This window comes from Paralichthys olivaceus, chromosome 7, assembly GCF_024713975.1.
Source record: "Paralichthys olivaceus isolate ysfri-2021 chromosome 7, ASM2471397v2, whole genome shotgun sequence".
Classification (NCBI taxonomy): Eukaryota; Metazoa; Chordata; class Actinopteri; order Pleuronectiformes; family Paralichthyidae; genus Paralichthys; species Paralichthys olivaceus.
Genome location: NC_091099.1, coordinates 13,531,077 through 13,544,342, shown reverse-complemented (window position 1 = coordinate 13,544,342; position 13,266 = coordinate 13,531,077). Strand labels below are relative to the sequence as shown.

The following is a 13,266-nucleotide window of genomic DNA, read 5'->3' as shown; positions in this document are numbered from 1 at the left end:
TGGGCCTAATCATAACAAATATTAGTATGTTTTCTTCCAGATACAGTGATAAAAAGGATCAAATTGATTAAGCTAAACAAATGGTCTTACGCCATCTAACCTGAGGCCCACGGTTTGCAAGTCTAGACAGAGGCGGCTGCTTATCAGCATCTGGCATCACCTGCAGGAGGATCCACACCGACTGGACCCACAACAACACGGAGGAGACTTTGCCTCCAGCCCGCGGACGCATCCTGGCGCGTCCCGAGTTTATTTTCATTCCACTAGAGAGAGAAAAAAATCCTCCAATGGCAAAATAGCCGCCGGACAAGGGAGCACACGGGTCAAAGGTCAAGCCTGGACTGACACTCTATACCTCAACAATTTGTTGGGGAGGGATCGGTTTTTATCAGTGGAAGGAAACAGGAGGCTCGCTGAGAATCCAAATCCTGTTAAGTCTTTAAGACATGCTCCTGCACTGAATCTTTTAAAAGGGTGGACAGGAGACAGAGCAGTGGCAACGAGATATTTACAGAAATGTGAGTTAAAGAATAATGACAGTAAATGGACAGTGATCAGTATAAATGAGGCTAAAGCCCAAAATAAACACTCAGGCTTTATCCTGCGTCTGAATGTGCAGGTTGAGTTTCTTTATGTGCAGAACTAAAGGCAGCTATGATGATGTAATGGTGGGCTATTTTCAATTTTAAACTGTGTCACTATATTTTGAAGCCGCAGACAATCTGATGTGATATTTCCTTCAAGGTGTCACATTGCAAGAACTTCAATCTGGTTTAAACATAATATTAACATGAGTTTGAGATTCAATAGAGGCATCTGCTGTCTACAATTTGCAGAAATGTACCAACCCATAGATATGTTTTAAACATTAAACAAGTTATACATGAGGATCAAGTCAAACAAGAGCAGAAGTGTTGAGGTTTCAGTCGTGGTTTTACTTTAAAGTTGTTTTATTTGCACAGAATAAAAATGAGGAACAAAGTATAGTATTTTATACAGAAAATGTAAATAACTCAAAATATTATATTAATTTTAAGTGCCTCTGAACAGAACATGAAAACACATCAGGTCATTCAACTAAAACCTGACAAAACAAAACATTCTGCTCATTCACATTCCAAACTGAGACAAAAACAATAAATTCACACGGTATAAACATACATCTTGTGATACACACATCTTCAGTGATGGCAACTGGGGTCATTGGGTATTTCAACTTCAGACACCCTCGCCCAGGTGACCCATTTGGGAGTGATCAGTTCCCGGCATGTGTCCAAAAAGCATTAGCCCACTGTTTGTCCCTCCTGATCCACAGCCATGGTGAAGCTCTACTGATGGCTTTCATGCTGCGTGCACCAGTGATGCAAAGGAGCTTGTAAGCTTCAGTGGGCATACACCGTGCACACCACCCCGTCTGTGTGACCTTGACCTTTAGACTTTCGACCACCAAAATCAAACCAGTTCATGTTTGAGTCTATGACCCTCTACGCACCTGGTTTTAACATTTGGTTTTTGTGATCTGTTCACAAGCGGACAGGTGTGAACGACCAAGAAGTTACATGTAAAACTAATATGCGTGTGTTTTAATCTCAAAAAACAAATAAGACATTTTGTGCAAATTCCTTTTACAAATCAATCTGACAAAAAAATCAAAACAGATGAACCGCCATGGGAGAAGACCTCCCCATCTTAGTACTTGTCATAGTCTGAAGAACATATAAGAACCTTTAAGTCAGAAAAAAAATTCAACCACGTCCACATCTCAGTCTTTTTCTTAGTGTTCACTCTGAGGACAGTGGGCATCACTCCTCCTGCTTCTTGAGGAAAAACTGCAGCGCTGAGTCCCACTGATCTTGTGGAAAGCGGTTGGACAAAATACAGTAATCCAGCCGCTGGGACACTCTTCACGGACAGAAAACAAAATTGACGTCATCCTGTGTATCCAACACAAATCCTTGAACCTTTTACGACAAAGAAAAGAATTCTGAATTTTACCAGAAAAAACCCAAAGAAAATCTTCTCATTGAAAACTTGTTACGTCTCCTTAATAAAACATAATACCTACAGACACTGGTTGTCTCCGGTGCGGAGACACAAAGAAACATGTTTGTTTAGACGTTACATAGAAAAGTTGTGTGTTTTAATCGCGAAATACAAATCAGACATTTTGTGCAAATTCCACTAACAAATTAATCTGACTTCAAAGAAATCAAAACAGATGAACCGACATGGGAAATGACTTCACATCTTAGTACTTGTCATAGTCTGAAGAACATATAAGAACATTAAAGTCAGAAAAAATAATTCAAACACGTTCTAATCACAATGTCTCTTGTAGTATTTACACTGTGCGTACACAGCGGGCAGCTCCATCACTCCTCCTGCTTCTTGAGGAAAAACTGCAGCGCTGAGTCCCACTGATCTTGTGGAAAGCGGTTGGACAACTCACAGTAATCCAGCAGCTGGGACACTTTGCACGGACAAAAAAACAAATTTACGTTATCCTGCGTGTTCAACACAAATCCTTAAACCTCTTAAAACAAAGAAAGTTATTTTGAATTTTACCTTAAAAAAAAAAAAAATCTTCTCAACAGAAACTTGTTAAGTCTCCTTACTTGTGTGTGTAAAATTATAAATATTAACGGGATTGAATGGAGAATCTATATTTAAATTTCACATGATTCCACACATTTTATAAACCATTAAAATATCTTTAAAGAATCAAAAATATGAATTAATACAATCCCTCCAATTTTATTGTCATGCAATTACATTCATCTGAATAACATACCTGCGTGCTTTGTCTTGTTGTCTGACACATTCTCATTTGCAGCACAATCCTAGGGGGATTAATAAGAAGCATTAATGTCTCTAACAGTAAAGTGCCGGTATTTGAAAGTTCATACAGTATGTCTTATTTAAAATTTGCACTTTCAAGATTTGAAACTATTTTTTAATTTAATCAAAATGTTTTCTTATCAAACTTAATTTGTTTTAGTATAACAAACGATATCGAACCATCCTGGATGAAACTGTCTCAGCCCCAGGAATGCTCCTGAGGTTAACTCAACAATGAGGGCAGCGGGGCAGGACGCCATGCATTATTGCTTTGTTTGAAAGAAATGACAATAGCTCGTCTCCCTTTGAATGGAAGTTAATCGGTGTCTAAACAGTGGTGGCTGCAGAGCGGTGAGGGGCGTGTTGTTAGAGGAAGATGAAGGAGACAAGCTGTTTACTGGGAGCTGAAGCAGTGGCAGGTAAATCCATGTGAAGGAAGCAGTTTGTAAAAAAAGAAAAACCTGCTACGCATTCACCGAACAGGGTGAACGATCGTTAATCACCTGTCAAAGATGAGTTTTATTCAGAAGCATGAAACTCGTGATGCCAGATTCTTTAAATACATTTCTACCTCCGCCATAGAGGATATGTTTTTATTGCAATTTGTCCAAGCAACAGAAGAACCCATTAACTTTTGGAGTGGATTCGATTAAGGGGGGCAGCTCCAGTCATTTTTACCTAAGGAGGTTATTTGTGTTTGTTTCTATGTTTGTTTATTTGTCAGCAAAAAAACACAAAAATAACAGAAGTGAATTTCTCCGGAGATAATGCAGAGATCTCAATGAAATAAATCAGCCATATATAGATCACTAATATACGAACAGGTGACATTTGGTGTGGATCTGCGTAACGATCTGGGTTCTGTGATTCAAGATATATTCGTTTCAGTTGTTTCAAAGAACGGATATTTTGCCTTGATTTAGTTGAATGAAAACAGTTTCTGTGTACATTCTAAATGTATCTGATCTCATTATATTCATATACAATGTGGTGATAAAGGGCACTGGTTCACTTTGACATTAGCATTGAAAGAAATTCACACCTCATTTAAAAATGTTTTAGTTTCAATAACACTTTGATCCTGATATTTAAACCATAGAATTGTTTATTTATAGTATGTTCATGTGTGATAATACACAGTATATGTGGGTTGATATACTGTATGTGTGTCCATGGTCCTGTGTTTACCTGGATGAACGTAGCCAGCAGCACGCAGCTCATGTCCTGCTGCAGGATGACCTTGTTCTGAGGGTTGTTGTAGCAGGCCGAGATGAGGGAGGGGAAGAGCACTTTGATGAGGCGCGGGTGGCTGAAGTACTGGAAGGGCAGCTGACACAGTTTCTGCAGCACGCTGGGCTGGCGGCCAGACTGCACTATCACCTGGAACACACAGGGAGCAGGGCCAGTCAGTCACTGAGCCAGTCAGGCGGCCAGTCAGTGGCACTGCTGGTCGTAAATCACAGGCCTGTGCCCCTCCCACATGTAAATCTGCCACTAAAACAACACACAAAAAGCCATTAGGAGGAGACCTGGGGGGCACAGCCTCCCACCACACAATTACAGGCTATAAAACACATTGATGGGATGTTTTGTTCTTCCTTTGTACCAACAGCAATGGCAGGGCTGCTGCAACACAAGAGGAGAAACAATGTGAACTGATGTCATTATCAGTGGGTGAAAACTTCACTTTCAAGTGTTGCGTTTAGCTTTTAAGCAACACAGAGGAATCACAGAATCAGTGCAGGAGTGACGTTGGGGTTCAGAGGGTGTTCACAGTGCAACAGGGGTACGGGTGGCGGGTGAAAAGGCAGGGTGAGCAAACCTCCACCGACAGTGAGGCCACCCCCACTTTAAGAAATGAACAATACCATTAATGGTATTTTCACCCCTGCCCTCCATCACAGTCCGTCAATCACACACACCGTCACATCCGGGCCACCAGCATTAAAACCAAATCACTAGCAGCCTTGTTTTATTAGAGAGGGGACTGATGCGAAGGATGGGATTCCATCCTAATTCTTTGGTCAACTCTCCTGAGCCTTGCCAAATACCCCTCTGAGAACCAGCGGCTAAGAGGTAAAAAAAAAAAAAAAACGCTGCTTTACAGGTACACTCTACGAGCCTAGGGCTTAATGCCAATGCAAACCAGAAGGGCACGGTGAGGTCCCCAAGTCACAGTGACATAAATTAACCAGATTTACAAGATTTTAAAAACACGCTCTCTAATACGCTTCCCCTTTGATAGTGCACTCCCAAGTTTTAGCGGCAGGATAAACAAAGCGATAACTCTTTGCTTTTATCAGTTCAAGGTGAAGCTTCTCAGAGCTGCCCTCTACAGCGGCGTTCAAAGGGACACGAAGCAGCGTCATTTCCCATCATCGCTTGTTTAAAGAATCCATACGAACAGATCAAACAAACTCAACTGTAACACATAACAAATACTTACAAACGTGGAGAGCGCCGCATTTGTCAACCCGAGATGAACGTGATGATTTTGGAGAGCAAAGAGAATGTGTGGATAATTTCTGCTCTGCTGACTGAAATATTGTAATAGTCTTAAAATCATGCTGTGAATGTGTGAGTGGAACAGTACAGGGAACAAAAAAAGTTTCACTGACTCAATAAGTGTTTTTCACAGTGGAATGTGGGACTCACTGGACAAAGTCATCCACAGGAGGAAGGGGGAAAGGGAGAGCTCTGGTTGTTTTCAAGGTAGAGCTGCTTATTTTCAATGCTTATACTTTAAGTATTTTCATGCTACCTTCCACTAAATCCTATAATATCATATCTATCATGTCTGATGCAACACTGCCCAAAGATGAACAGGCAATGGGGGGGGGGGGGGGTCATAAATTAATGCAGCTGAATTGATTAGAGAGCCAAAATCATGATTCTGCAAAAGCTAAAGAATCATTCATGTGTTTAAACACGGGACATTTATGGTTGAGGTATCATAATTTAACACTATAGCGAGTGTTGGATGTTTGAGCTGCGGCTCTGAAGAGATCCAACCCACAAATCACCCAGCGTTCTCATAATCCTCAACTACGCGCAGTTCCATCTTCAGCTGCCTAAACAAATTGTCCACTCTCAAGTGGCTGACGCAGGAGGACATAAAACAAAGCCTGGTGGCAGCAAGAGTCTGGAGGTAACAAAAGAAAATGAATCGCCTTGGCCAACTTTCCACGCCTCGACCAGGTGAAGATCAACACAAGAGCCCGAAATGGGTTCCAACCAGAGATTACTCCGCAGTGTAACGTCTCCCCTTCCAGCTGAAGTATCTGCAGCTCAAAGCCTGACATCATAAAACTAACAACAAGCATCTGAACACATACATCTGGCCCGCGTATAACGCAGACCCTGTAAAAACTCAAGAGCCTTAGCTGTTCTGTTCCCCCTTAAGTTCAGAGCCCTGGTGTTTTTAAAACGGTGCAGAGTTTTTATGATGCTTCCATTACATAACATCCTCACTGTCCACAATTACGACAAAGAGTGTGTAAAGTTAATGTCTTGAAACGCAAACAAATTCCTGGGAAAATCCGGTGTTCAAATGGAAACTAAAGTCAAAGCAGATTTGAGAACAGTGAGGGAGAAAAAGTTCATTATTAGACTGCAAGCATGAGGCTGAGGCAACGAAATGTTCCAATTTGATTAATGAAGTAAAATATGAATTTCGTTTTAAATGTCAAACTATGAAAGTAACGGTCTAAAATGTGTAGAGGCGTTTCCATGCAGTGTGGTGTCTAGACAGATCCAACACCTCTGGAATAAGCAGCATCAGAGCAGGGTCATACATCAGACACTCCATCCATCCACAACATAAACCAGATCCATCACAGTGGAGCTGCTTCACTGATAAGAGAAACAGCTCAGCAGACACCACAAAGCAAAGTTGGTCAAACGACTGTTTAGTGCTTCTTTACGACATTTACAACTGCTCATTGAGACATGTGTAAATTGCCTTTGGACAACTGGATGCTCGCGAAGCAGACATTGACATCGACACTCCAACTTGACTTTTAAAAAGGTAACTGTTGGTTGTCTTACAACCTAATAAAACCTGCTGTTTACACAATAAAACTTAATAACTCTTTATTTATCTCTGTGAGCTGACACTGTCATTCCATCCCAGATCGTACCGCAGATAACACTGAAAGTAACCTGACAACAGCGCAGACAAATGGAAACTGCTCACTGAAAAGCGATGAACGGCTAAAAGTTTCCTCGGCTTCAATTTGAGTGCGTTGGACCTGCGTTCACCCTTGAAGCAGAGTGTAAATCATCTACCGAGCTAACAATCAGGCCCTCTCCTGCCAGTCTTCGCCGAGTGCGTCTGTCTGCATCTCTCTGCCTCTGTTTACTCTGCTGGGTGATACAGAGTGTGCATTCCCCAACGCTGGCTCCCTATGGTCTGCACGAGCTGCACTTACCCTGCAGGCAGTGAGCAGCTTGGTTGTCTTGGCAGTAATGGACTGCTGAAGGGAGCGTTTCAACATCGGGTTAACAGGAATTACAGGCCCAAAGCTCGGCAAGAGCCTGCAGGGCAGAGGAAACGCCCTCGTAGAGAAGAGGAAGAAGAGGAATGACCCCCACAGATAAGGCTGGGCTCTGGAGATGTGTGTGGGATGTTCAGCCCAGAGACAATACATAGCTCATGAGATGCTCTAAAGAAAACTATTTATAAAATTGAATCACAGAGCTCATATCAGGAGCCAGCACATGAAAAAGGGTCAATACACTACCTGAAATTACACCAGTTTCTAAGTGTATATGTGTGTGTTTTGTGTGTAGCTCACTTGGCTGGTTTGTGTGTGGCCGTTTTCCATGTACACAAGGAAGAGCTGTAGTTTTCTTAAGATTTCCACACTCTTGAAATTGCTTGTGTCTCTTTGAAAGGCAAGTGGAAATCAGGCGGGTTAACGTGTCAACAGTTTGAAATTACAGTTCCGTCAGTTCAAAGATTCAGCCGATCATCGCTGAGGATGAATCACAAATGAATCAGTGGATCTAAAAGACAAGGAGATTACTGGGACATAGCTCTTCACGGAAAAAGGCAGCACAGTAACATGTCAAGTTATAAAGTACGTTTTATTTGTTCAGTTGTTTTTGTGTGTGTGTGTGTGTGTGTGTCTGTGAAGATGTCACTACTGACGCACTCAACAGACAATGAAACATATGGCTACATGGCTCAGTGGCCTTCACGACCACAGACAGTTGATGAACACAAGCCTACATATGTCACTCTCCCAATAGCTTTTTGTGTCATAAGGTGAATTATTAATGCGTTCAGAGCAAAGGGAATACATCACAACGTATGGTGCAGCTTCAAAGTTCGACTTTTTATGAGAAGCCATTTTTCATGCTTCTCATATACGTATGAGAATGTATATGTGTGTGTGTGTGTGTGTGTGTATATATATGTTATAAAAACAAAAGCTGAAGTGCCGACAGTGAATCAGCCGCACAAGCCTCGGGTCGGGCTGCTTTTGTGTTCTGCCAATGCTTACATTAGCTTGAGAAAAGCTCAAGCTGCTCTAAATATTCTCCTTAACGCCGTCCATCTTGGTGCAGAGCTGAATGGACGCGTTCCAGGAACTGGACCACTGGCAAAGATCAACTTTGCGTGGAGGTTGTGTGGGATCTTGTTTCCTGACAATCTATACTCCAATGTGATTTTTTTTCTTCTTCTAAATTAGATTTTTAAACCCAAAAGCAAGTTAAGCTTTTCTCTAAATATTCTTCTTGGCAGAACCCAGGTTGTGGAGGAGAGACAGATTTTGCATCAAATTAGCAAAAGGCAAACGTTTTTTAGTCAATCGTGGCTTCAGTTTTTACTGCTGCTGTGGTTGTTCAAAGACAAATCATCTGTCATCCACTTTATTTAATCGTTGGTCCTCATTTAATTATTCAATAAAATATGCAAATTTGATCTACAATGACCAACAAATGCTAATTCTGTACATCATAATAATTAAATTGGATAGGAGCAGAGAGGGGAGCATTAGTGCCATAGAGGGGATGAGGAAGCTTTAATTGAAAGTAAAAAAATCTGGAAAATTAGAATAAGTAATCAGCCCATAAATTGTTGCGATAGGGTCTGGCTGCGACTCTGCACACTTACATGACATATCAGAGGTTTGAGAATGAAGCTGTGGCTGCTGTGTGTGTGGGTCAGGTTTAACACAATCAAAGCCCAGCCAACTGTAGCATGGCTAATCAGAGGCCCGGTAGACGGGCCATGCATGACAGCCAATTACACAGCAGCCAGGTCTGCTCCATCACATCCTGCTCATTTCAATAGAGCCCCCTAAGTAGTTGTAACACTGGGGAGAGCACGCAGCCCCTGCTTTAGCGGGAGGGAACAATGTGTCACTCTGTGGGACAAAAGACGACACACGGACCAAACACAGGATCTTTAAACAGGTGCTTTTTGTTACGATAACCGAACTACAGCGGTTTTCTGACAAATAATACATGAGCATAACAAAAGTAAGGTGATACTACCCCTGTTAATACAACAGAGAGCTTTTGGAAAACATTAAATACAACTCGTGGAGCAACAATTAGCAGATTAGTAGTTTGACACAACGTTATACAACAGTGATTATGAACCGTTTTTAACAGAGCTAAAACAAATATATTTAAGTGATTAGCTTTACTCAAATAACTGATCAATATTTCAGATTTTTTTAAACAAATATCCTAAATATTGTCTGAGTCCAGCCTCAGATGCTTTTAACTTAAATGATAATAAATTGAAAATATTAAATTTTTGGTCTGCAAGCCATTTGTTAACATCAAATAGAGATATAGAAAAATTAAGTAGACAACTTATTTTAACAAATGTTGGAATTTGCTGCACTAAATTAATTTTCAAGTAAAATTTGGCGTTAGCAATGTTGTGATTAATCATTTATTATTCATAAATTATCAATTTCTGGCTTTATAATTTCTGAGCACCTTTTAACCTTTTTCTGTTGGCTTTACAAACCTAGACAAATCAAAATTGCTCTTTTGGTAATAAGATGGATTGGAGGTTATCATAACTTCTGGCAATTTACATATTGTTTAATTAAAAAATGTATACCAATTAATAACAAATAAAACTGATAAAAAAAAAATAATTCTAAATCACTATTTAAACAAATACCTAAATCTATATATATATATATATATATATATACACACACATATACACACGCACACACACACACACACACACACACACATGTGTGCTTAGAATTGCAAAATAAATTGCATAATAATTTTTGTGCAGTCAGCACGAAGGTTAAAGCTGCTTTACCTGGTTGTCAGGATGGTTGACGGTGAAGTATCCCACACAGGTGATGACTTCATGCAGCAGCTCTTCAGAGGAATGCTGGGAGCAGTACCAGAGCAAGGAGCTGACAATGTGCCGGAAAGCCAGAGACAAGCCCTCAGCTCCGAGAACAGACTGGCAAGTCACAAACAAAAGCAAGTTAGCATGTTCCACAGTAAAATAACCATTAATCACACATTGTGATTGCTAACAGCTCCATGCATTAATTACACATAGTAATAAAAAGGTTATATGTTTAGCTGGTGGGAAAATACATGGTGTAACAGTGTAAGCAGTCCCACCATAAAACACCCAAATTCCGCTCAGAGATGAGATGCTGAAGGCGGCTCACAGACAGTATTTATTAAACACGTCAGGGTGACAGAGCACCATAAGATCATCACAACTGCACTGGAAGTTTGGGTGTGTTAGCATTGTTACATCCATAAACACAGCACCTGAGAGGCTGTGCATTATGTGTAAGCAACAAAATCCACACACAGGCAGTGTAGTAAATTCCATGGACCATGTAAGCAGTCAAACTAAACAAAAAGCTAAATGTTATTTAACGATAAATGCAGAAATTTAGATTTAAAAATCATGTCAGTTTGAAAATCAAGTAGCAGAAAAAAAAATGCAATTCTTCCCTTTGTTAAGGATCACAGATTTGTTGCATACAACCACAGCAAAACAACTTGTCTATACTGCAAAGGACCCTTTTAAAATTCCCTGATGTGGCAGAAGAGTGAATTTACGGCCTGAATTCCAATCATCCACCCGCTACAATAAGTATTAAGTCTGTGCTGTGAGGTAATGTGAAACACAAGGTGATTACAACTCGTGGCCAAAAAAAGAAACATTATTTAAAATGTTCATAAAACTCCAGCAGGGAAACCCTTTCATTTCCAGCTGTTTTGAGTTGCCAGAGTGTGTCAGGTCAGCGAGAGGAACCCGCTTCAAAGTAATTACTGCAAGACATTAAAATAATTAACGCTTGCTCCCGTGCCTTTCCGTCCACGCGGTGACTTAGCACTGTGAAGCTGTTGCCCTCTCCTCCTCGGGGTTGGGTAATGTACAGCCCCAGCGTACGGTGCTAATCACCCGCGCTTCGTCCTAACGGCTGACCCATCAGGATCTATTCAACTCCAACAGCTGACCTGAGGTCAAGGGGCACCTGTGTTTATGTCCACAGGTCAGCTTTGTCCTGAGGAGAGTAACTCCTCTTCTAATGGCTCCTAACAAAAGGAACTAGCAACAATTTGATCATGTATACTGATTTATTTATTGAATGATTTAAATAGTCTTCCAATTTGTGATATGACACTCGTCTCTTAAATAGCAAGCTAACAGCTTTTCTTTCTATGTTCTGGCAATGGGAATTCAGAAAACATGTTAAAACAAAGATCAGATAAAGAATTTAAAAAAGTTCTACACTAATTTCCAAACTCTGCTGGAGCTAATGATTTTTTTTCCATTTTAGACAAGTGTAAATAGATGATATTTTGGGGTTTATGATGAATACCTGGAAGGCAGATAGGTCAAGCAGGGCAAAACTGTTGAGGAAGCGGATGCCTTGCAAAGCCACCTGGATGACCCCGGGGCCGTAGGGCTCCTGACTCTGAGAAGCAGACTCTGGTGAGAAGCTGTGCAGAAGGATACAATACAGCGTGTGCACCACTCCCACCAGGTCTGTCGACTGCAACAAGGCCGTCAGTCCTGTGGGGTCCTGACGTTTATTGTCAAAAATACTGGGAGCTCTGGAAAGCAAGAGAGGTGGGGAATGAATGGCAAGCAAAAAAAAGAGGAAAATAACATTAACAAATATCTTTGTGCCCCTATGCTGTTGTCAAGCAGTAAAAAAATAAAATGAAAATCAGACTGTTCTTTCGTAGTGACGTCACAGTCTGAAGCTCAGCAGCTCATAGATTTATTCACCAGACAAGAGCTAAGCGATAACTTTCCCTCTAGATAAGAGATACTACCCTGTTAGCGCTGCGGCATTCCCTGACTTAACTTACTGCTGTGGGTGGAAGAGCACAAAGTTTAAAATCTGTAGCATATTGACGTTGTTGGACCACAGCTGCTCTTAAGTTCATCTTATGCTCTTCATATGCTTCTCTTTTACTCATGAAATAACCGTGGTCTTCTTTGCATGCAAGGATTCTCCAAAATGTTCCACTATGTTCTGACTGAACTGGTGAAAGCCACCGCCAGCAAGTTTGGTTGCAGATGAAGAGTGGAACCTTAAAGATAGTCTCTTCCGCTCCCTCTCCACCGCTACAGTAAACATAGCAAAGTCATGATGTGAAGTTCATGGCACCGACTCAAAGCTGGCAGATTGTGTTGAGCTGCCTGACAAGGTGCTGAGAGCCTCGGGACATTGAATCAAAGCCCGCCTGAGAGGATTCAAGGTGTTTGTTTGGCTCCAACAAGATGCGACCCTGCTGGTTAAAAGGATTGGTAACATCATCCTTTCTTTGTGGCTCACATTTAACAACAAAGCCAAGGATAAAGCTGGTTTGAAAAGGGGAGGTATGAGCAAGAAAAGGCTAAATTTAATAAGTAAAATCAAACCAACCTGTCTGGCATCAAGTCAGGACGTTTAAACATTTTTATGGTATTAGTTTTTTTTTATTTGGAATGTTCCTTTTTCATGCTATGGGCTCCAAAATATGGACATTTAGATGAAAGATCAAATTTGAAAATAAACCAAACACAAAATGATGTGAAAACACGTTCAGCATTGATGCATTTTTTGACCTCAGAAAAATAAAAAATAAAATGCCAGATAAAATGTAATCAATTCAATAATAATAACAGGTCTTTAAGGTCACAATGCAGAAGACTAGTGAAAACGGTACGCTAGTATGAACAGATAAATTAAGATTACCACAGCAGCACCAGCTATGATTTGCAGCCCTTTAGAATGGAGGGTGTGTGACCTCTGGATGGAGGCTGCAGTGCATGCCGATACTTGATGTTAGCCAACAGGCTCTGCGTGAAATATGCTGCTAGACAAGAACACAGCCTCTGAATGCCATTATAATCCCCTGACAGAGCAACTGGTATGGTCAAAATATTCTGCAGGCGCATTGGCAGAACACAGCTCG

The 13,266-nt window shown here is 40.9% G+C and overlaps 1 protein-coding gene across 3 annotated transcripts in view; it reads right to left on the bottom strand.

Moving 5' to 3' along the window:
• Positions 1–932: 932 nt before the first annotated feature.
• scaper (S-phase cyclin A-associated protein in the ER) overlaps positions 933–13,266 on the bottom strand; it is a 58,081-nt gene continuing 45,747 nt past the window's right edge. For all 3 annotated transcript variants that reach the window (XM_069528735.1, XM_069528737.1, XM_069528736.1), the window contains 5 exons: positions 11,679–11,913; positions 10,142–10,291; positions 4,027–4,218; positions 2,792–2,840; positions 933–2,470 (listed from right to left, as the gene is read on the bottom strand). In XM_069528735.1, coding sequence (XP_069384836.1) covers positions 2,373–2,470; positions 2,792–2,840; positions 4,027–4,218; positions 10,142–10,291; positions 11,679–11,913 — 724 coding nt within the window. In that variant the 3' untranslated portion in view covers positions 933–2,372. The remainder of the gene's footprint in view (positions 2,471–2,791; positions 2,841–4,026; positions 4,219–10,141; positions 10,292–11,678; positions 11,914–13,266) is intronic.